Genomic DNA, 24,149 nt, shown 5'->3' on the forward strand with positions numbered 1-24,149 from the left:
TTAAGGAAGCTGAGGAAAAACAGTGTTTCTTTAATTTCACTGTGATCCTCCTTCCCCACGTTAAAACAATCTCTCACATTTCAGCCCAAATGCCACGTTCTCCAAAGCCAAGGAAACACTTACCGTCCTCCTCAGGCAGCTCCTCTGGACTAAGTTCCACAAGCTCGAAGCCGTGTTTGATGCACCATTCTTGGGCTTTCTGGCGGCTCACTCCTAAAATGTGAAGAGTCTTTATGAATAGCAATGATATTAAACATGTATACCTGATCTCAATGTTTTTCTCTTGACCTGTGCTATTCTCAAAGCATCTAGAATAAGTACTATACAGAAATATGATCTCAGCACCGAAGTGTGATAAAACACTATACAGGATTCTAAAGAGAGAGAGAACTGGTGGGCTGGAGGGATGGCTTAGCAGTTAAGGCGCCTTGCTTGCAAGGCCTAATGACCCCGTTCCATTTCTTAGTACCCACATAAAGCCAGATGCTCAATGTGGTGCATACATCTGGAGTTCAGTTTGCAGTGGTTGGAGGCCTGGCACGTTCATTCTCTCTTTCTCTCTGTGACTGTCTCTCTTCTCTCTCTACTTAAAAGAAAGTAAAAAGGGCTGGAGAGATGGCTTAGTGGTTAAGGCATTTGCCTGAAAAGCCAAAGGACTCAGGTTGGACTCCCCAGGACCCACATGAGCCAGATGCACAAGGGGGCGTATGTGCCTGGAGTTCATTTGCAATTGCTGAATGCCCTGGTGCACTCATACTCATTCTCTCTCTCTCTCTCCCCCGAATAAACAAAATAAATATATATAAGACTTAAAATTTAAATATTTTTTTTAAAAAAAGAGGTAGCTGAAACAATGTTCATAAAGTCACACGATGAGCTGAGAAAGCAGACACACTCTGGCTACATGGAACAGCCAATGTGTGCAGCAACTACCGCCCCGTGGGATTCTTACCCTCTTCACACACTCGATCACAGACCAAGATCATCACCTCAGGCAACCAGGCCTCTACCAGGGGAAGCCACGAGGAGACACTGTCAAGACCCAATTTCTACAGGGAGAAGAAATAAGCATGCAAACACACAAAATTAGAAGAAAAAAAAAAAACTCAGAAAATGCAGTGGAGGAGGGGGCATGTGAAAATTTCTTATTCAAGGCTCCACGGAAAGCAAAGTCGTTCTTACCTGTGTGCTGTCAAAGTAAACCACAAATGCCTGAACAGATTCTGCAATCTCGGTGGTGACGAGAAATTTGTTTGGTACCACACACAGATTGATATCAGCTGAGTAGTATTTGTTATCGATGGTCCAGGGGTAAAACCTCACAGTCTCGTGGGAAGCTGTTTCCACAGGAGGACCATCTGTTCCAAGGATATCTAAATAAATGATAAACAAGATTACCATGGAAAGTCCAAAACCAATATACATTGGACAATTTAATAAGATATCAGATTAACCTAGGTCTCTGGCTGATTCCTTTCAAACAAGGATTCCAAAGAGCTCTACATTTATTAGGGTATTTTCTTCTCTAATCATTTGATTACAAAAGTAGTGGTAAATTCTTTTTTTTTTTCAAATTGTAATTATTTTTGCAGTGTTGAGACTCAAACCCAGGAACTTCCAAATACTAGGGAAGTACTTTGCCAATAACGTGCATTCCTGGTCTGTTCTCAAGACCCCCAAAGTTCATTATGTCTAGAGTACATAGCATTACAAACAATAAGATCATCTAGCCAAATCCCAGCCAAGAACAACGAGAATAAGAAGAATGGCAGGTATACTTGTTTTATTACTGCAGTACTTCTTGGGAGGTGGAGAGCTGAAAGAACTTATAATTATTTTGCACTTATTGCATGCTAAGAGGAACACGGGATTGAGGCTAAATCATTAGTCAAGTAGAAGAGCTGCCCATACCCCTTGGGCTAAGTGCTTACACATTAATTCAATTAATGAAACAAAATAATAGATACTGATAAATGACCCCAGTTCTATTTATATTCATTCTTATTCAGTCTTCAAAACCCGAATTCTTATTTGATGAAGAGACCTCCAGCGAATTTGAAGTGTGCAAAAGTCAAGCAAATTAAATATTTTAGATTATAGCTAAATCCTTCAGAAACCCATGTGCAGCGTGAGTATAATGGGAAATCTTCTTTGAAGAAGTCAAGTCAGAGAAACACAGAGATACACAGATGTAGTCACTACTCTGACCTGGGCCTCTCACACCCATCCCTACAACCTCCACTTTACACACAAGTGAGGAATGACTACAGAGTTGCAAAATGGCATGTCACTAGTTAGATTAGAACCAAGAAAATGATGAAAAACTCCTTTTCCAATCATACTAAAATGAATATGTAAAATTTCCTTCAAATTCCTCATTAGCAGAACACTGAAAATTAGAAGTTCAAATTTAAATTCCAGTGCTAGGATTACACACTTGGAAAGATGCCCTCTTTTTTGTTTGACTTAAGGATAAGAAAAATTATTTAGCTCAGAGGACCTCTAGGTATAATAAAACATAGTATGTGAGTGTGTGTTCTTTGGTTAATAACAGGGTTTTATTAGTAAGGTTTCACTGCATGCTTATTAGCAGGAGCTGGTCTTCTGAAGAAGAAAAGGCACATCTTTTGTGGCGCTGTATCCGAGTCGGGTGGGTGCACGTGTGCACAGGTGTGTGTACACGTGGCTGGTAGAGACTTAGGGCCTCTTCAGGTGTCATCCTAAGGAATGCCATCCACCTCCTTTGAGATGGTTTCTCATTGGCCTAGAGCTCACCACTTAGGCTAGTGAGTGAGCCTCTGGCCTCTGCCTCCCCAGAGCTGCAATTACAGGTGTGTGTACCACCATGCCTAGCAACTGTATGTGGGTGCTGGGAACCAAACCCAACTCCTTACGCTTGCAAGACAAGCACTTTACTGAGTGAACTATCTCCCCAGTCTTTCATTTATTAATATTTAGAACACAAAGGAAAAAAAAATACTGTCAATCAGAGCTCTTAAAACTTCAGTTATCTTGCCCTTGATTTTTGACTGTAGCTCTCCTCTCTTCTACTGGGCTTCCAGGGCTGAGCAAGTCCATCCTCCAAATGACAACAGTCACCAAATGATTAAGCACATGGCAACACCACCCCCGCTGAGTATCCATCAGTTGATATGACAAAACCAAGGGTAGAAACAAAAGGAGCCACTTGCCTAAGCAGAGCAGAGCCTGAAACTAAAACTGATGTCAGCGACCCCCCCCCCACCCGCCCTCATCATCCTTTCCAGCTTCCCCACATGCTGCAGCTGAGCCACACCACATCCACAAGCCACATAACTATCCTTGGGCCTAAGTACCCGCAGCCCTTTTAGAACAAATGCCGGTGCAAGGGTGCCACTTCCTGAAGCCACAGGCCCACCTACTTATGACATTCTGATCTTTACTCTGATCTTTTGAAAAATTTTTTTAAATTAAAAAAAATTATGAGAGAATTGGTGTGCCAGGGCCTCCAGCCACTGCAATCAAGTGTGCCACCTTGTGTGCATGTGCAGCCTTGCACACTGGTGTCACCTTGTATGTCTGGTTTACATGGGATCCGAAGGCAGGAAGTTTATCATGAATTCGAGACTAGCCTAGGCTAAGTAGTGAGTTCCAGGCATGAAAGGTGTTTATGTTTGCCTCTTTAATATCTGTAGGCTCTAAGTTATTGCCTATATTTAGTTCTGGTATTGGAAAATTCTCTTTGGTTTCCCTACCCTTTCTCATGGGTCCTTAGTCTTCACAGGCAATGGCCTTAACTGCTAAGCCATCTCTCCAGCCTGGTATTTCGATCTTTATATGCCCAAGGTGAGTCTGAGTCTCAAAGACTCTGAGGATGTGCATTCTTTCTCTGGAGGGAATGTTTGTTTGTAGAGCCCGCAATAGTCTCCCTTTGTTGCCTTTCATTTTGCTGAACTTGATGCAGTCAGCTCTGATGTTTAAATAAATTGAAGAGCAGTTTTGCAGGCTAGCCTGGCTCATCCACCTGGTGGAGCTGTGAGACACAGCTTTGCAAGAGACAAGCACCAGGTGATTTATTGCCAGGTCTGTCAGGTTTGGTTTCACATGTTAAAATAGTTAATTTGTGGCGCTTTTATGTAAGAAGTTATACATCAGCCCAGGTCCCGTAGCCCCCTGTCCCTCCCCTCAAGTGTAAGTGCAAGAACAAACTGCCTTCCCTATCTGGACAGGCCTCAGACAACCAGTCAGGTCCAGCAGCTCCTCCTGACTTTCCTGGCTCCCGGTGAACACAGTTCCCTATAGTCCTACACAAGTCACTGGAATTAAAGGTTAAGAGATGTGAGGGAAGCATCTGCCAAGACAGCACTTCAGTTTGGTGCCCCAACATCGCCACCTTCCTCTGGCCTGGCTTTGGGCTATAGCCCTGCCACCCTCAAGCTCCCCTCCCCTCTCCCCAGACCAAATAACCTAGGTAAGCAGTTAACTGAAAGGAAAGGCAGCTACTAGCTTTTATCCCTCGGCACCTGTGAGAGAGGAACCTCTTCTTAGCATGAGTTAGGAAGCCAACTGACGCTCAAGCCATCTACACTCATTCAGACATTCTCACACTCACTGGCCACGTGAGCCGATGCCAACAGAGTGTGCGCAACACAGTGACACTGGATTGTGATAATGTTCTGGGTTATTCCTGCCTCCTTCAGCAGAAGAGTGAGTGACACAAACAGAATCAATATATTTGTGAATAACTTGCCCAGTGATTAAATCGTTTTCCACAACCTAAGGGAAGTGACAGCTGCCGCTGCAAATCAAGATGAACCTTCCAGAAACTAACACTGCTGTGAGAATGCAAAATTTCATTTTTTTCTAAAACAGAAACTACCTTTCCAGCTAGGCATTGTTACCTCCCACTCCAGATACAAACATCTTTCATGGTGTCCCCTCTCCCTTCCCTCAGTGAGAGCAGCATGGAAGCCATAGTCGAAAAGACCAATTGAACCACCACAGGCCTGTGTTTGAATGCCAGCGACCCTGGCCAGCCTGATTTCTGTGTTTTACTTCCTCAATGAAGACAGACAGCTGTGTGGCTTCTGATGAGAAGAAAATGTGTAAGAAAGTTCTAGCGCTGAGCACAGAGGACGCCCTCAGTGAGCTGGGGAAATAGGTCAGCAGGTTAACGTGTCAGCACCATGTGCGTGAAGACCACGTTGGGATCCCCAGCACCCACGCAAAAGCTGGACGAGACGGTGCATTCATGTCATCCCAGTACTGGGGAGCCAGATACAGAGGGATTCCTAGGACTGGCTGGCTAGAAAAAAATAAATAAAAGATAGAGAATGATTAGGGAAGACACTGGATATCAACCTCTGGCCTCCACACACAAGCATGCATTCCTGCACACATGCACACACACACACAGAAGGGGGAAAAAAGCGCCCTCAGTAAACGTTCATCCCCCCCTCCCCATCTTGGTTTTGGTTGTGACAGCACTCCTGACTCAGTGGCTAGAGAGTCATGGAACACTTGGTAAGAACATTACAATTAGGAAAGAGCCCCTCCTTCAAGCGGCTCTGGTCCACCTTTTCCAGCCCTGACCACCGAAAATATGACATCGCCAAGTTTTCTTTTCCACTGTTAGGCATATATTAAGACAGAAGAGAAAGCAATTAGGAAAATTACGGAAGACAGCAGGGTTTGACGTCAGCTGAAGAGGAAAGTAGCCATTATGAAAGAAAAGAGCCCAGTAAAATTGTGGCTTGGGAAGAAGGACAAAGCCCAGCATTTCCATTAGCCAGAAAGGTAAAGGGCTTTAACAGTCTCCTGCCGGAACTCCGTGAGCCCGGTACAGGGGCGGCCTGGGGCTGCAGGCCCTTTGCAGCACTTACAATCCCAGAGACGCCCGGAGTCGCTGGCATGCAGCTGAAGGTTAAGAGTACTGGACTTCACATGGACATGGAGAGGGAATCTCTCTCTAGGACTTCGAGTAACGAGTGACGGGACCGCAGCCTCCCGGCGCAGCCCAGGCAGCATCTGGTTCAGGTTCGAGGACAGTCCCTCCCGGGAGCAGCCGGCCACTGCTGTGGTAGGCGGCACTGGCCCGAGGTCAGGCAGCACACTGTACTTCCAACACTTCCTGACCTCACCGAGGCACCCATCCCCTCTGCTGGTCACACTCTAAATCCCCATGTCCACGCGCTCCTGGGCCCAGTCCATCACCGTAGAAAGCTTTCAAAGCGGAAGCTGAGGAAATGCAGCTCATCCTCACCCCTTTCCTACAGTGTTCTTTCTTTCTGGAGTCATCTGGATCTGGTCACCAGGCCTCGTCTTAAGATAACTGCAGATCTGTTTGCACACATGGTCTCTGCTGGCCTCACAATGTCTAGGGACAAAAGTACAAACAAGAAGGTAAAAAGGGCTGGAGAGATGGCTTAGCGGTTAAGTGCTCACCTGCGAAGGCTAAGGAACCAGGTTCAATTCACCAGACCCCACATAAAGCCAGATGTACATAGTGGCACATGTGTCCTGAGTTCATTTGCAGTGGCTAGAGGCCTGGCATGCCCATTCTCTCTTTCTCTCAAATAAAACATTAGAAAGAGTATTTTTAAAAGAGAAGGTAAAGAAGTTGGTAGGGGGCTGGAGAGATGGCTTAGCAGTTAAGGCGCTTGCCTACAAACCCAAAGGACCAAGCAAGGTTCGATTCCTCAGGACCCATGCAAGCCAGATGTACAAGGTGAAGCACACGTCTGGAGTTCCTTTACAGGGACTATAGGCCCTGGTGTGCCCATTCTCTATCTCTTTCTCTGTCTCAAATAATAAGTAAAAATATTTTTTTAAGCTGGATGTGGTGGCTCATGCCTTGGGAGGCAACTGTGAGTTGGAGGCCACCCTGAGACTACATAGTGAATTCCAGGTCAGCCTGGACTAGAGTGAAACCCCGCCTCATAAAAACAAAAAAACAAAACCTAAAAAAGATTATCAAAAGAAGTTTGTAGGAAGTGGGTCAAGCCAGAACCATCCATCAACTTTGACGTTCTGTGGGCTACAAAGGCCACTGGTTCTCTAGGGCACAGCTCATGGACAATACAATACCTACTCTGAGGTTTTTGAGAGAGAGAATTTCTTTGCATCCCATTCGATTATATATGCAAAACTGTAGTCTTACATACACATCTAAAGCAGTGCCTCTCTATGGGGACGATTTTGCCCCCAACAATGACATATGTGAACTTCACCTGAAGACTTTCCTTTCTGGCTGGCACGGGTAGGGCAATGCTCCTGACACAAAGTTAACAGAGGCTCGAAACACTTGCTGGGCATCCTGAAGCACACAGGACAGCCCCACACAATGACGTCACCCGGTCCACAACGTCACACACAAGATAGGCGAACACAACAGTCAAGTCACCTGGTCCACAGTGCATACTGAGAAACCTTGACCTAAAGGAAGGAGCCTTTGTAGAACTAATTTTTCTGTATTCATGAAACAAAATAAAACTCCTGGAATGCAAAGTTGGCTCTTTCTTTCTCACAAAACTGAAGCTAGTCAGCCAGAACCATAACCTCCCATATAAATGTCTTCCACCTGTATCTTAAAATATTTATGCCTAATAAATCTATTCCATGCTTTATTTGATTATTAACCATAAAAATTATTTGGCAATTAATTCTAGATGCCTCAAAATAACTCTTGAATGAATGTTCATTTTACTAAAGAAAGGCTAAAACCTAAACAGGACAGTCATGAGATGAAACTCATTTTCATAGCCATGTTTTTTTCATAACCAAATCAACATCACATGCCAAGATTTTAAGGAGTCCCAGTGTCTACCTAGGAGGACAATGGCATCTTCAGCAGAGGCTAACCTACTTGGAAAGAAAACCAAAATGCCCTTGACCAGTTTCCAACAGATTCAGCCTCACAAAGACCCTGGACTCAAATACTAAAGATGGCAGTCCTCGTCATAAACCGACAACCCAGGTTCCAGCATCTAAGGGTGAAGTCATCAGGATCAACACAGTCAACGGACTGTGGAAACAGAAAATAATAAATCATACTTCATCAAAATTTTAAAACTTTGGGGCTGGAAAGGTGGCTTAGTGGTTAAAAGTGCTTCCTTGCAAAGCCTGCCAGCCTGGGGTTCAATTCCTAAGCCACTGTGGGTAAAGTCAGATGCAGAAAGTGGCACAAATGTCTGGCATTCATAGCCCTGGTGCATTCATGCACACACACATACACGTACTAGTAATTTACTTTTAAGCAAATTTAAAAACATTGTATCTGCTGGCTGTGTCAGCGCACACCTTTAATCCCAGCACTCGGAAGGCAGAGGAAGGAGGATCGTTGAGGGTTTGAGCTCAGCCTGGAACTACACAGTCCAGGCTAGACTGAGACCCCACCTCGAACAACAAAAATTACATCCAAGCCAAGTGTGGTGGCACACACCTTTAATCCCAGCACTCGGGAGGCGGGGGTAGGAGGATCACCATGAGTTCAAGGCCACCCTGAATTCCAGGCCAGCCTGGGCTAGCACAAACCCTACCTCAAAAGACCAAAAACAAACAAACAAAAATTTTAAAACATTATATCACATAGGGACCTGTGAAGAACTGCACAATTCGTAAGACAAAAACATTTTTAAATGGGAAATTGAAGATATTCTAATAAGAGGTATAACTGGATTATATGCACATGTATTTCCACAACTAAGGATATTAATTTCAACTCATAAACACAAGATGCTTCACACACTCACTAGGATGGCTGTGATCAACAACAGTGACAAGAACACTTGTAACTGGAATTCTTTTTTTTTTTTTTGGTTTTTCAAGGTAGGGTCTCACTCTGGTCCAGGCTGACCTGGAATTAACTCTGTCATCTCAGGGTGGCCTTGAACTCATTGCGATCCTCCTACCTCTGCCTCCCGAGTGCTGGGATTAAAGGCGTGCACCACCACGCCCGGCTGTAGCTGGATTTCTTAATGCATGAATGATGGGAATGTAAAACAGTGAACAGTTTGGTGGCTTCTTAAAATATTAAATATAAATTCACCACGTGACCTTACTATTTCACCCTTAGGTAGCTACCCAACAGAAACAAAAACATATGTTCACACACCAAGTTGTACAAGAATAAACCTGACAGCATTATTCACAACAGCCAAAGAATGGAAATTACCAAATACCCATCAACCGCTGAATGAGCAGGCGTAATGCAGGCGTACTCAGGTGTAATGCAGTGGGAGGTGTATGCTCTGACATGGACGGGCCTCAGAAACATCACACCGTGTGAATGAAGCTGGGCCCTGAAGACCACACATTATATGATACCATTTGCATAAAATGTCCAGAAAAGGTTTAAAAAGGACATAAAACTCTATGAAGATAGAAAGGTCTTCTTCAGCTGAGGGTGGGAATGAGGAAATGACTGTAAATAAGGACAGATGCTAGAATGTTCATTGTTATAGTGGTGGGAAAACTCTGCAGACAGAAATTACCAATGAATTATACCCTTAAAATGGGTGGATTTTACAGTATTTGACTTATACTCCAATGACAATGTTAAAAATCATCAAGTCAGGAGACACTGTCCCCTTTTTACTGATGACATAGCTGACCAAGGCATGAGGTTTAAGTAATTGTGACAATAGATGGTCCATGTAAACACACTGGTAAATACTTGTGGGACGAAGGGAACGTGCCTAACATCGGATAGCTAAAAGCAATCAACCCATTTCCCCCCAAGAACTTCCCGCAGGGTTCAGTCAGAGCCACAGCTCCATCCAACTGCCAGTACCACGCGGCTTACTCCCAAGTGACCCCTGAGCTCCTCTGCTGAGCAGACCCACGCCGGGCCCAGCCCAGCCCAGCCCAGTCCAGCCCTGTGATGTTTTTTTTGTTTTTTTTGTTTTTTAACCTCCATGTAGAACCAACCATCAGGTCTGCGTGGAAAACTCAACCCTAAGTTGTCATTTGTTCCCAAACCTAAAACATCACGAAGATGTTTGAAGACACTTCAAGAACTTCACAACTGTCACGGTCTGCCTTAACCTGCGTCAGTCTTGCTTCCTGAGTAAGTTGTTGGAGGTGGATTGGTAGTGTCCCTGCACTGGCTCCAATGTAAACACATGTTATGCCCAGATTAGCATTCCTGCCAGACAAATTTCAACAATTTTTGGACTTTAACCTTATAAAAATGATTTTATGCCGGATTTTATTATTTATTGAGTACTGTTGTTTGTTAAGGAATTATACGGGGCAAAGGCAGCAAGTCATTTGAACCAAGTGACCATGTGTACTTTCTAGATGGTTTTACCTTCTGCTGCATAAAAACAAGCACTGGATGGCACCAGAAATAAAAGTCTGAGTCTAGACGGGCTCAGAATCCTCCTGGATGATAAATACTCGGTACCGTAAATGGTTTTGCGCAACATGGGCTAGTAATAATACAATTATATAACATTAATAATACAATTCCACTGGGTTTGTTTTCCTTCCTCTCTTTACCTCCAACCCCATCCTGCCAACTTATGGCAAGGACGACACCCTTTAATGAGTTCACTCATCAACATCCAAAACATGAGTCTAAAACTTCACACACACACTGTCACATTCTCTTGTCCACAAGGAGTAAGGAAACAAGCTGAACACGGACACAGACATTTTCATTTAACTACAAAGGCTCCAGTAATCACGAAGGGTCAAGGGTAAATATATTCTAAGACCTATAAAAGCTCTCGCTTTAGTAGTAAAATCTGCAATTTCTCCTGCCTCCACGCTGACAACATACAGTGCCGGATGCCAAGAAGCAGATTCTTCACGTGCACCACACAGGAACTACATCCTGGATCCCAACGTTTGTGAACTGAACAACCTTGAAAAACCACAGCTTCTCTGAGCTTAAGTCATACACACATACACACAGGAACATGGACTGGACATGTTCCTAAGTCCCTTTGGATCCAGGGAGATTGTCAACTTGTATTTAAGCTTTCCTGCCTCCTTAAACTAACAACACACCTCTTGTAATAAACAATCTCAAGTTGTAAGGTTAACTTAAGGTTAACTTAAAAAGTTTGGGCTAGCGGGCTCAAGAGATGGCTTAGTAATTAAGGCACTTGCCTGCAAAGCCAAAGGTCCCAGGTTTGATTCCCCAGGACCCACATAAGCCAGATGCACAAGGTGGTACATGCATCTGGAGTTCATTTGCAGCAGCTGGAGGCCCTGGCACGCCCATTCTATCTGCCACTTTCTCTCAAATAAATTAAAATAAAAAATAAAATGTAAAAAATTAGGGCTGGAGATGTGACTCAGTGGTTAAAGGCACTTGCTTGCAAAGTCTGAGGTCCTAGGTTTGATTTCCCAGTACCCACGCAAAGTCAGATGCAGCAAGTAGCACCAAGTGTCTGGAGTTCGTTTGTAGTGGCAGAGACCCTGGCACACCCTTACTCACTCTGTCTCTCTCAAATAAATGTGAATTTAAAAAAATAAAAATTAAAAAATTAAGATATATTAAGTCTGATAGCTAAAAACAAATAAGTTTCTCTAAACTAATTTCCCACTGAAATCACTACTGTCTGACCACTGACTGAATCACTCTGTGGTCACTATTCTATACCCTTGTGGAAGGTCTCACTGGCCCACTTTTCTTCTAGCTGCTAAAGAAATACATAACTGAATCAAAGGCAGACTCCTCCCACCACAACAAAATAAGCAACTTCAATCAAAAACTGTTATTCAGGGCTGGAGAGATGGCTTAGCGGTTAAGCGCTTGCCTGTGAAGCCAAAGGACCCCGGTTCGAGGCTCGGTTCCCCAGGTCCCACATTAGCCAGATGCACAAGGGGGCGCACGCGTCTGGAGTTCGTTTGCAGAGGCTGGAAGCCCTGGCCCATTCTCTCTCTCTCCCTCTATCTGTCTTTCTCTCTGTGTCTGTCGCTCTCAAATAAATAAATAAATAATTTAAAAAAAAAAAAACTGTTACTCAATCCCAGGGTAGACCAAAAGGATCCACTCGGAATACCTCCAAAATCTACAGAAAAACTGCCAATTAGAAGCTGCTGTGGTTTGAATGTGAACTGTCCCCCACGGGCTGTGTTTGAACACTTGGTCCCCAGCTGGGGGCGCTGTTTGGAATGTTGTGCAACCTGTAAGGAGGTAGAACCTGGCTAGAAAAGTGAGTCAATGTGGGGTGGGCCTTGAGGTCTCAGAGCCAGGCCTCACTTTCTGCTCTACCTCTCTGGTTCCTGACTATGAATGGAATGTGACCAGCCAGCCTCCTGCCACCATGATGGACCCCTTGGAACTGCAGGCTGAAATAAACCCTGTGCTTAGTCCCAGCAGATGGCAGCGGGCAGACCCCTAGGGCTCACTGGCTAGCTATCTAGTCTAGCCAAACTGCTGAGCTCTAGGTTCAGTGAGAAGCAATGCCTCAAAGAATAAGGTGGAGGGTGGTGGAGGAAGATGCCTGCCACAAACTCTCACGTCCACATGCACACACATGTGCCCACATACACCTGCCTGTACACACAAACACGTGCACACACACACCACACACGTACATGAGAGGGAAAAAAGGAGTGAAGTCCTCTTTCAGCCTTCACACACATGCATGGCATGCATGCATTTGCACATATACACTTGCAGAGGCCACACATACAAATCACCACCACAGCGCAGGAGAGGTGGCTGAGCGGTTAAAGGTGTGTGTTTGCAAAGCCTGACTGCCTGGGTTCAATTCCCCACGTAAAGGCAGATGCACACAATGGCACATGCATCTGGAGTTTGTTTGCAGTGGCAGGAGGCCCTGATGTGCCCATACTTTTTCTGCCTCTTTCTGTCTTAAATTTTAAAAAACACCATCACCACACATACCTCACAAATGAATGCACGTGTGTGCACATGCACACACAGAGTAGAGTGAATCAGATATGTAAAGGAAGCTTAGAGCATCCTGAAGTCTCCTCTTCCCACTGCACGGCAAGCAAAAGAAGATCAGATTCAATCCAAAACCTGCCTGTGGCCTGACTAAACAAGAGGTATTCATTTTGGTAGTCTCCATCTCTTATCCCCAAGTTAAACTGAGCCTATGAATAACTCAACCCTTAATTGTGGTAAAGTGGGGGATGCCAAGTCAATACTTCATTCTAATGCTACCCACAGCCACCATCCCCACAACCCTGGAAGAAATGATAAGCCCTTTCTCAGAGCTCACTTGTCCATATTCAAATAATCTGCTGTCATTTTTCATTTTCGTGACATCAATGAGTAACAAGGGAAAGGCCATCTAATTTTAACAGGAATCAAAATTACCTAAAAGACATTTTACAAAATAAGATGACTTCACAGAATTTTACCACAAATGCTAATGTTTCGATAGAAATATACTACTACTATTGGCCAACTGTTATCGGCTCCTTCAAAGCCATGACCACGTGAACGAGGGAGAGCCCAGGAGGGTGGTATGTAACTGAAGTGCCAGCACAAGGGAAACCGAGGCAAGGAGACTGGGAGCTCAAGGCCTGCTGAAGTTACACAGCAAGAGCCTATCTCCAAAAGAAGTGGGGGTCCGGGGAGATCGCTCAGTGGATGAAATGCCCAAGCCAGAGAACCTTAGTTTGATCCCCACGTAAAAAAGCCAAAAGCCATGGCAGGCTTCTGTAATTCCCACATACTGACTGGTGATAGCAAGCTGAGAGGAGGAAACAGGAGAATTTCCCAGAGGCTCGTGGAAGATGAAGATGACCCCAAAGTTGTCCTCTGACCTCCACACATGCACCATGGCCTGCCCTCCCTCACACACACACACACAAACACACACAAATATAAAATATTTAAAATTGTTTTAAAAGAGGGAGAGAGGAAGGGAGAGGTGGCACATGACAGGGCATCATGGCCATCAGAACATGTAATAATCCCAAGATTGACTTTGAAAACACTTTCACAAATTACTGATGGGAATAAATACATATAAATCTTTGAAAAAGTTAAACTAGCATTCTTAGAAAACATGAGAACATTTTAGTACATTTATTAGATGGGTTTAAAAATACACATATCAATATTCTAATGAATGTACCAAAATATGTATTATTAGTAACTATTAGTATGAACATTTAACTATACAAACTATACTATACTTAGCTTCTAAGAATAGAAACTAATTTTTGATGTAATGTTCAAAGCTATAATAGAGATACGTGTGTGACTCAGAAGTACAGCACTTGCTTAAATGAACATGGCCCCTGCACAAAACAAAACAAACAAAAAGAAGAAGAAAAGTCAGGAAAGAAATGACAAATGAGTGACTAGGAAGATGGTGCAATGGTTTCTTGAGAAGCCTGTTGGCCTAGGTTCGACTCCCTAGTGCCCACATAAAACTAGACGTATAAAGTGACACACACATCTGGAGTTTGTTAGCAGAGGCAAGAGGCCCTGGCATACCTATACTTTCTCTCCCTCTCTCTGCTTGCAATGAAATAAAAATGTTTTTGTGCATCTGGCTTATGTGGGTACTGGGGACTTGAACCTGTGTCAACGGGCTCTAGAGGCAAGTGCCTTAAATGCTGAGCCATCCCTCCAGCCCAATAAAAAAATACACATATTTTTTAAGGCCAGGCATAGTGGCACACACCTTTAATTTCAGCACTTGGGAGGCAGAAGTAGGAGAATTGCTATGAGTTCAAGGCCATCCTAAGACTACATAGTGAATTCCAGGTCAGCCTAGGCTAGAGTGAAACCCTACCTCAAAAAAAAAAAAAAAAAAAAAAAACAGGCCAATGTTCTGGGGGAGATGATGACAACCATAAGCAAAACTTTTTAAAAAATTAATTACAAATGAGGACTGGAGAGATGGCTTAGATGTTAAGGCACTTGCCTGTGAAACCTAAGGACCCAGATTTGATTCCCTAGTACACACATAAGCCAGATGCACAAGATGGTGAGGCCCTGGCAAGCCCATTCTATCTGCCTCTTTCCCTCCTTCCCCCTCTCTCTCTCTCTCTCTCTCTCTCTCTCTCTCTCTCTCTCTCTCTTTTTTATTTTACATTTGCTCCTTTTAAAAAAGAAGACTGGAAAGAACTACACTGAAATATTAGCTAGGATTTTTCTTTCCATATGCTAAATATTATAAATAAGCACTTGTTTTAAAATGAAACAAAAGGGGACAGGAAGGTAGGGAGACCTGGAGGAAGGGAGGAACACTGCTTAGAAGAAAAACAGTAGTTGGTTACCACTTTGTAAGTGCTATATCTTAACACGGAGCTTTCTAGGTGACCACTAAGAAGCAAATCAGAGTATCTGTGCTGAAGGGACATCTTGGCAAATTGTATTGAAAGATGTAAGAAATAATTACATGGTGCTTTACAGTTTACAGGGTGTCCGCAAACTCGTATCACCTATCTTTCAAAACAGCTGTTCATATTCCTGTTTTGAGAGGGATTTTTTTGTTTTATTTTGTTTTGTGTTGGTTGGTTTTTTCAAGGTAGGGTCTCACTCTAGCCCAGGCTAGAACCTGGAACTCACGATGATCCTCCTACCTCAGCCTCCTGAGTGCAGAGATTAAAGGCGTGCCACCACCATGCCTGGCTCCTGTTTCTTAAGGGTCAGGAAAATGGCAACTGAATAGCTATGCTTTAAGCTAAAACCTAAAAATAAAATAGTTCTTAAAAACCACAGTTTTACAGCCATGCTTAGGGACCAGAAGCAAAAGCACTAGGCATAGTGATACCCCAAAAAACTAATGTCAGTGCAGAGTCTAAAATCCCAAGGAGGAAGGCAAAGCATTGTAACTGTTAGTGGAGGGGGCACGGATAATGTATAGAATGTATACATAATAGGGGAATCAAGAAAGCAATGTGTCAATTCAAAAACACAGCTCTCAGGCTTAGAGGTTAAGGTGTTTGCCTGCAAAGCCCAAGGATCCCAGTTTGATTCCCCAGGACCCACATAAGCCAGATGCACAAGAGGGTGCATGCATCTGGAGTTGATTTGTAGCGGTTGGAGACCCTGATGCACCCATTCTTTCCCTCCCTCTCTCTCTACCTTTCTCTCTCAAATAAATAAAATATATTTAAAAAAAAAAACAAAACAGCTCTCAGCCAGGTGTGGAGACACCCAACTTTAACACAGCCCTTGGAAGGCTGAGGTAGAAGGCCAGCCTGGGGCTATAGAGTGACTTTCAGGTCAGCCTGGGCTAGAATGAAACCCTGCCTCAAAACAAAGTAAATCAGAAACACATCTCTTGGGCTGGAGACATGGCTCAACCGTTAAGACGCTTTCCTGCAAAGCCTAACAACCCAGAGTCAATTCCCCAGCACCTACATAAAGCCAGATGCACAAAGAGGTGCATGCACCTGGAGTCCATGTGCAGCAGCTAGAGGCCCGGACACGACTGTATTCTTTATCTCTTCCTGCAAATAAATAAAAATAAAAACACAGCTCTCCTTTCAAAGGGAAAAATTAATAGGTTATTCTGGAGCCAAATATGAATGACCATGGCCAAGGAACACAGATTCAGGTCACCCCAAGTACCATGTCCCAATGTAGCAAATTTCATGAACTTTTTATATTAACAACGAAAGTCAGTCATAAGTGAAGGTATCTTTTTCAAAATGCATGGGTGGGAACAGCAAGTAGGCTGGTTAAAGCAGGCCTGAGGTAGTGTCTTGCTATAGGCCTCAGAGCCTTAGCTTTTGGGTGGTGTAAGCTGGAGGGGGAGGTCTGTTGGTAAAAGGGTTTAACTAGTCACAAGGATGTTAAGTCAAACTCAGAAGTGTGCAATGAATGGCTATTAGGGTGGGCTCAAGATAATCTGGCTGCAGACCTGTAACATTCCAGCTTTCCACAATCAAGTCCTAATTCGTCCAATGAGCCTCGCAAACACTCTGGCACAGGTGCAGCCGTTTGAGCGGAGCACGAGTTCAAGAGAATAACACCCTTTTCCACCAGCCCAGCAGGGCTCACCAAGCGACATCGCGCTGTCAAGCAACTCCAGCACCTTAACCCTCATCATTTGGCACCACAACCAGGGCCTCGGGGCTCATGTCAACGGGAGGGAAGTGGGGGTCTCGTAACACCCGTACGCTGGGGCGGGCAGGATTAATCCCATTTCACACGCGAAGCCGCGGTGACCCAGCCTGGGCCCAGTGGGCAGCGCGAGGGGCAGACACCTGGGGGAGGAGGAGCAGCCCAGGGCCCACGGCGGCGGGCAGCGCCAGAGCCGGGCCCCGAAGGCCGGGCCCGGGACATCGGCCCAGACGCCCGGCTTACTCACGTTGGACCAGTCGGTCTCCGGTGAAGGTGGAGCAGCAGCTGGTGACCAGCGCACAGGGGATGCCCGCAGCCATAGCTGCGCCCGGCACCGCCGCTGCTTCCGCCTGCGGCCGCACCACCGCGCAGGCGCGCGCGGGGAACTTGAGCGCCGCCGCCGCCTCAGGCTCCTCCCACTTCCGGTCCCGGCGTGGGAGCCGGCGGGCGGCGCACGGCGTTGCCAGGGGGACGAGCGCGCGTCCTTCTCCTAGGCGCTAGGCCCCTGGAAGCCGCCTCTGCGGGGTGATGTGGTCCTCTCCGGGCCTAGCCGTGGCCCAAGGGCCCGAGAGCGATGATGTCATCGGATCCATCTTAATCCAGGTGGGGAGCCCGCCTGCCCAGCGGGGACACCTCGCAGCGAGGAACCCCCCCCCAAGTCCCCAAACGCCCATCCTGTCCTCCCCCGCGGTGTACCCTGAAGGCTGCGCTGCCCATACTCATCTTTACTGCAAAAAAAAAAAAAAAAATCCATTTTACGTTGTAAGGCACTTCCCTGACACCCTTAGGTGCTCCCACATGCTAGACAAGTGCTTATCCACTAAGATACATAGGTTTGCTTTTTATTGAACTTTTTACTTTCTTTAACATGGAAATTGAATAGTATGCGTTCAAACCCTCTTAGAATGAATACTCTGATCTACGGATCTACACTAGGGTTCTATCTTATGCAAATGATGATAAAAGCTACCCAAAGATGGTTATTTAGGAGTTTCCGTATAAGTGATCTTCTTACACCACACACAACGTGAGGTAATGGTGAGACTGTTGGGTCTTGATACAGCACAAAGTTCAGACAGGTTCTCACTGTTGCCCAAGCTAGCCTTGAAACTCACTCTGTAGTCCAAGCAGATCTTGAACTTGCCATTCTCCTGCCTCTGCCTCCCCAGTAGTGGGATTACATGCCTACACCTACAGGCTTGGTGTTAAAAGCACGATTTTACAATGCTACATTTCTGACATTTTTGAGTCTGTTGACTGGGAGGGGATGGAGGAGACAATCAGACACCACTTAGTGGTGGTGCACACCTTTAATCCCATCAATTGGGAGGCAGAGGTAAGAGGATTGCTGTGAGGTGGAGGTCAGCCTGAGACTCCATAGTGAATTCCAGGTCAACCTGGGCTAGAAAAGGAGACACTACCTCAAAAAGGTGGGGGGCGGGGGAGTTGTGGTAGTGCATGCCAGTAGGATATTGCTAAAGAGGCAGAGGCAGGAGGATTAGGAGTTTGACGCCAGACTGGCCTACACATTCAGGGCTGGAGGGATGGCTCAGTGCTTAAGGTGCTTGCCTGCAAAACCTAAGGATCCCGGTTTGATTCCCCAGGACCCAAGTAAAGCCAGATGCACAAGGTGGTACATGCGTCTGGAACTTGTTTGCAGTGGCTGGTGGCCCTGGTGCCTCCATCCTCTCCTCCCTCCCTCCCTTTCTCTCTCTTCCTCTAATAAATAAAAAATATATATTAAAAAGAATTGTGGGAGAACAGTTTTCCCAGGCTCTCCACATGCTATCTCTAGCCAAATAGGTTCCTTTCTTTGGCTCTGTACGTCCCTATATAAATACAATAATTTAATAATTAAATAAAATAAATGTGGGAGAAATTAAAATATGTGACCTTCTTAGCAACCTAAGATTTTTAATGCTTTCTTAGAAGCACACACAAAATATGTTAAAGATACCTTGGACTGCAAATTAAGTGAACATTTTTAATATTGAAATGTAACACATATAACACAAACTCAGAGCTGGAACAATAGCTTAGCAGTTAAGGCGCTTGCCTATGAAGCCAAAGAACCCAGGTTCCATTCCCTAGGACCCACATAAGCCAGATGCACAAGGGGGCTCATGCATCTGGAGTTTGTTTGCAGCGGCTGGAGGCCCTGGCACGCCCATTCTCTCTCTCCCTTTCTCCCTCCTTTCCTCCCTCCCTCCCTCCCTCCCTCTCTCTCTCTCTCTCTCTCTCTCTCTCTCTCTCTCTCTCTCTCTCCCTGCCTGCCTCTCAAATAAATAAAGAAAAATTATATATAACTCAGTAAAATGTCTTTTTACAATCTTGGTGAGAAAACTGTCACAATCTTAACTTCTCTGATCTAATTCAATTTTTAATTGCTAAGCAGATTTTTTTTTGAACTAGTTAAGGCATTTTGTTTTTCCACAATTAAATTTGGTCATTTTAAGATTATTCACATTATAACTTTTATCTCTAAGGCTTGAAGTAATTTGCTAAAGTTTACTCTATTGGGACTCTCAGTGGGTCTGAAATGAGACATAAAATTGGTCAGATTTTTCTTTCTGTCAAAATTTTGATCACATGTTCTAAATATACTTGTTTCCAAAATTCAAGCTGCTAAACACTCCAGTGTTATAGGCTTCCCCAATAGGAATTGTACCTAAAATCGTTAACACAGCTTTTACCATCCTCTCAGCCATCACCTGTGATGAGTTTAGCTAAACTGGAAAATCAGAGTCCTTGGGGACGGCTTTCTTTTAGACAACCAGCTACAAATTTAGGAGTCTCCAGAACCACCCTCACTTTGGACCTGCCAGCTGGTTACAAACCCTGGGGCCCCATGACACTCTCATATTTGATTATTTGGGAGAAAAAGACAGAACTGGAGGGAATGCTACACTTATAATTTTATTGTAATGAAAAAAAAATGATTCAAAAGAGGGGACTGGAGAGATGGCTCAGCAGTTAAGACGCTTGCCTGCAAAACCTAAGGGCCCTGGTCCAACTCCCCAGAACCCATGTAAACCAGATGCACATGGTGGTGCATGCGCCTGGAGTTTGTTTGTAGTGGCTGGTGGCACTGGTGTGCCCATTCTCCTTCTTTCTTACTCTCTCCTAGTGATAATAAATAAATAAAAATATTTTTTAAAAAATCAAAAGAGGAAGAGACTTGGGGGTTAGAGTTTAGGGACATCCAAACATGGAGCTTCTGGTGATCCCTGTGGATTCTTGCAGCACCATTACCTCCTCCCAGGCACAACATGTGACAATATGCAGAGTATTGCCAACCAGAGAAGTTCATCTGAGCTTTCAATGTCCAGAGTTAGAGTGGAGTTAAATCTCACATGGCCCTGAGGACTGACTATGTGCAGTCTCCTGTTCTTTCAAACACCACAGCATGTGCAGCATGGCCCAAAGCCCCCATTGGAAACTGCTGGTAGTCTGTCTGGAAGCTACAGCATCAGACTCTTCTACCAGGCAGGACATTCCAGGGCCCTCCAGATCACCTCCAGTAGCCAAGGGCAAAAGCTAGATCTCTCTACACATAGTCCCTAAGCCCCTAGAGTACTACTGAATACTCCTCCATAGAAATAGCCATTTCTCCCTCACAGAGACATCATGTGGACGACAGAGCTTCAAGTTTCTCTAGTTCACCAAACCTGGACAGCCTCTGAAAAAGAAACAAAACTCAGGGGAGAATACTGTTGCTAAGTTCATACTTTCCCTTGACATAACTTCTTTCCTTGACATAACCCTGTTCCCATGTGCCTTGGAAGAGTATACAGTAGTATATTAGACACCTTTTCACTTCAAAGTGGAATGCAGAGAGGAGTGTGTTAGACAATGTGGTGGTTTAAATGAAATGCCTCCCCATAGGCTCATGTGTTTTGAATACTTGCTCCCCAGCTGGTGGCAGTTTGGGAAAGCTGTAGGACCTTTTGGGAAGGAGAAGCTTGCTGGAGGAGGTGTCTGGCTGGGGCTGGGCTTTGGAGTAACATAGCCCAGCTCCAAGCCTAAGTACATGGCTGCTTTCTTCCTGCCTCTGTGGCAATGTGATGCCTGGTTGACTAGCTGTTCTTACCTTGCTTTTCCTGCCATGATGAAACCTTCTCTTGTAACTATAAGCCATAATAAATCCTATCCTTCCATAAATGGCTTCTTGTCTCACCAGTGAGAAAATAACTACTCTGAAGCCGGGCATAGTGGCGCACGCCTTTAATCCCAGCACTCAGCACTCACGAGGCAGAGGTAGGAGGATCACCTTGAGTTCCAGGCCACCCTAAGACTACATAGTGAATTCCAGGACAGTCTGAGCTAGAGTGAGTCCCTACCTCAAAAAGCCAAAATAATAATAAATAAATAAATAAAAAGAAAAAAGGGAAAGAAAAGAACTGCTCTGGGAAACCTGAGATACAACATTACAGTAAAAGTTAGCCTTTGACATTGAGTTGTAAGACCAGAATAGATGAGCTAAAAATTGTCATCTCTATGTTGATCAGGGCCTGGCCTGTTTAAGAGGGTTTCTCAGGGCTGGAGAGATGGCTTAGTGGTTAAGGCACTTGCCTACAAAGCCTAAGGACCCAGGTTCAATCCCCCAGTACCCATGTAAGCCAGGTGCACATTGTGGTGTATGCATCTAGAGTTTGTTTGTGGTGGCTGGAGGCCCTGGAACACCCATTATCTCTGTCTCTCTCTATATATCTGTATCTTCTCTCTATCTCAAGCAAATATTTTTTTTTAAAAAGAGGGTTTCTCAGATACTAAGTGGAGGGCTATGCAAAGTATGGGTGACTACTTGATATTCTAACCTAATCACCAAGGTGGATACAAAAAGTAGGACATATGTCTGGCATTTCTTTGCTATGGCCAAAGACCCTGGCAAGCCTGCACACACACACACACACACACACACACACACCTAAAAATAGACAATTTTAAACTTTTTATTGACAACTTTCATACATATAGACAGTATAATATACTATGATCATAATCGATCCCCTCCTATCACCCTCTCTTTTTCCCCCTCCCAAATCCCATCCCCTCCATTGAATCTCTTCAACTAGTCTATTCAAACTCATCAAAGTGCTCAGAGGAAGTGAAAGTGGAGTGTTCAGCACTACGACAGCTCTATCACACCCTCTAAGGCTCAGGAACCATTGTGCAAGAGGTTGGCAGATGCATTTGAGAGCCAACAGTTCTAAGGAGTAGAGTAGAAACAAATATTTTTTGCATGCGTGTGGGGCGTGTGTATGTGCCCATGAGGCACCCGCTGTGCTACCCTGCAGGGCACTCACCTGCAGTGGCTGGAGGGGAATACCCCGTGACCAGCTCCATTGCTCCTCTTTTTCTGTCTTTTTATTTATATGTTTTTAATTTTTTATTGAAAGCTTCCATAATTATAGACAACAAACCATGATAATTCCTCTCACTCCCATTCTCCCCATCTCAAATCCATCCTCCATCAAATCCCCAACCCCTTTCAATTAGTCTCTGTTTTATTTTAATGTCATCATCTTTTCCTCCTATTATGAAGGTCTTGTGTAGGTAGTGCAGGCACTGGTACGGAGTCTCTTACTGATCTTGGAGTTTGCCATTTTCTCACAAGCCCTGGTGGTGGGGGGGGGGAGGGAGAGAACAGTTGTTTGTTCTCTGCTCCTGCAGGACCCCAGTTATAGACATGCAGGACCACACCCAACACCCCAAGGTTTATGTTCCTGGGGATAGAGCTCCAGCAGTCTCTCACACCTCCTCAGGCTCTCTTGCTTGCATAGGAAGTGCTCTTCCCTGCTCAGCCACCTCCCCAGCCCTGTTTTCTTAAACAAAGAAATGAGGGAGTTTCTAAAATCTTAGGTAATATATGTGGACATCATATGATGATGATAGAGCTATGAAACATGTTCTGCTGCCTTTTATTGCATTATCACGTAACAGGCCTGGTGTATATTACCTCACAACTCTCTGAAGAACTGTGTTGCCCACACAAGGCATATTGGGGGAGGGAGGGGAAAATGCTTTGGTACTCAGTGAGTAATTTCGTTCATCTGACAGAATCACAGAAAACACACAGAACTACAAATACGAGAGTGAAAGTTGACAACTCAAGGGAGGAGCCCAAGCATAAGGGCCTAAAAAGAGCTTTGCCCTTGAACTGCCCATTTGTACTTTCCAAATCATTTCCAACAGATGACAAAAGTCAGCTTAGAACAATGATTTGGACAAAATAATAATAATAATAAAGGACATCTCCCTCCTTGGTCTCTACAAGCAAGCAGTGAGTGTGTTCAAGGTATCAAACTGGGAGCCCTAAAGGTTTTACGTGAGAACCTGTGACAAGAGGACAAGTGGCCAGATGTGTCTGCCAGACTTTGATGCCCATCAGTGAAAGATGCAAATTCAATCTCTCGAATTCAGCACTTGGCTCCATGGGAACATTCCCAAGTAAGCCGTGGCCCAGGCTGTGTGCGTGTGAGTCCAGTTTCACTAGCAGAGAAAAGGCAGCCATTTCAAAAATGCCCTCAGCAACCCAGTCCTCAGATCGTCATTGGTGTGACCATGACTGAAGCAGGTGTTGGGTTCACCCATTTGCATAACAGAGTGCATTTCTTATGGCAGCTGCCCATTCAGTAATTGGTGCCATCTGTATTTACCTGAAGCCTGGTTTCTAATCAGAATGCAGGGAGTTTGGGCTTTGTAGTGTCAGAATGCCCATTTGATTCTGCGGGTGCTTGACAGAAGATGCCTGCCTGGCATTGCCAAGGAAAATGCACACTGAAAAAGCAGTAACACATGCTGCTCTTCTTTTGTGAATTATTCTTGTCTCCCACGACATAAAACAAAGCCAGAGCCACAACATCTATCTTCCTTCCCAGCAGCATGTGGCGCAGGGCCAGCTAGGGTGGAAAAGCCACCATCCACACAGTTATAATGCCCTTGACATGCACCACTTCCCCTAGAGCCTCTCCTTGCCTGATGTTTTCTGTTTTCTCACTTTAACGAACTTGCAGAAATGGGAGTCTGGCACAAATGGCTATCTCACCCCACTGCATCCCCCAAAAGAACAGGTGCCATTGAGGCTGCAGCATCATCTTTTAGCTGTTGCCCACAGGACAGGGACAAAGCAGAGACTGAGTGAAAGGAGTGC

General features: G+C 44.9%; 1 protein-coding gene across 2 annotated transcripts in view; it reads right to left on the minus strand.

Moving 5' to 3' along the window:
* Aagab (alpha and gamma adaptin binding protein) overlaps positions 1-17,357 on the minus strand; it is a 43,876-nt gene extending 26,519 nt beyond the window's left edge. The window contains exons 1-4 of one of the 2 annotated variants that reach the window (XM_004662566.2): positions 17,244-17,357; positions 1,183-1,373; positions 953-1,049; positions 124-213 (exon numbers count right to left, since the gene is read on the minus strand). In XM_004662566.2, the coding sequence (XP_004662623.1) occupies positions 124-213; positions 953-1,049; positions 1,183-1,373; positions 17,244-17,316 (451 nt within the window). In that variant the 5' untranslated portion in view covers positions 17,317-17,357. Of the gene's footprint in view, positions 1-123; positions 214-952; positions 1,050-1,182; positions 1,374-6,241; positions 6,356-17,243 lie in introns of those variants that run through there. The other variant, XM_045160222.1, reaches the window with a different exon arrangement.
* Positions 17,358-24,149: the final 6,792 nt, after the last annotated feature.

The sequence above is a fragment of the Jaculus jaculus genome, chromosome 10 (genome assembly GCF_020740685.1).
Source record: "Jaculus jaculus isolate mJacJac1 chromosome 10, mJacJac1.mat.Y.cur, whole genome shotgun sequence".
NCBI classification, from domain to species: domain Eukaryota; kingdom Metazoa; phylum Chordata; class Mammalia; order Rodentia; family Dipodidae; genus Jaculus; species Jaculus jaculus.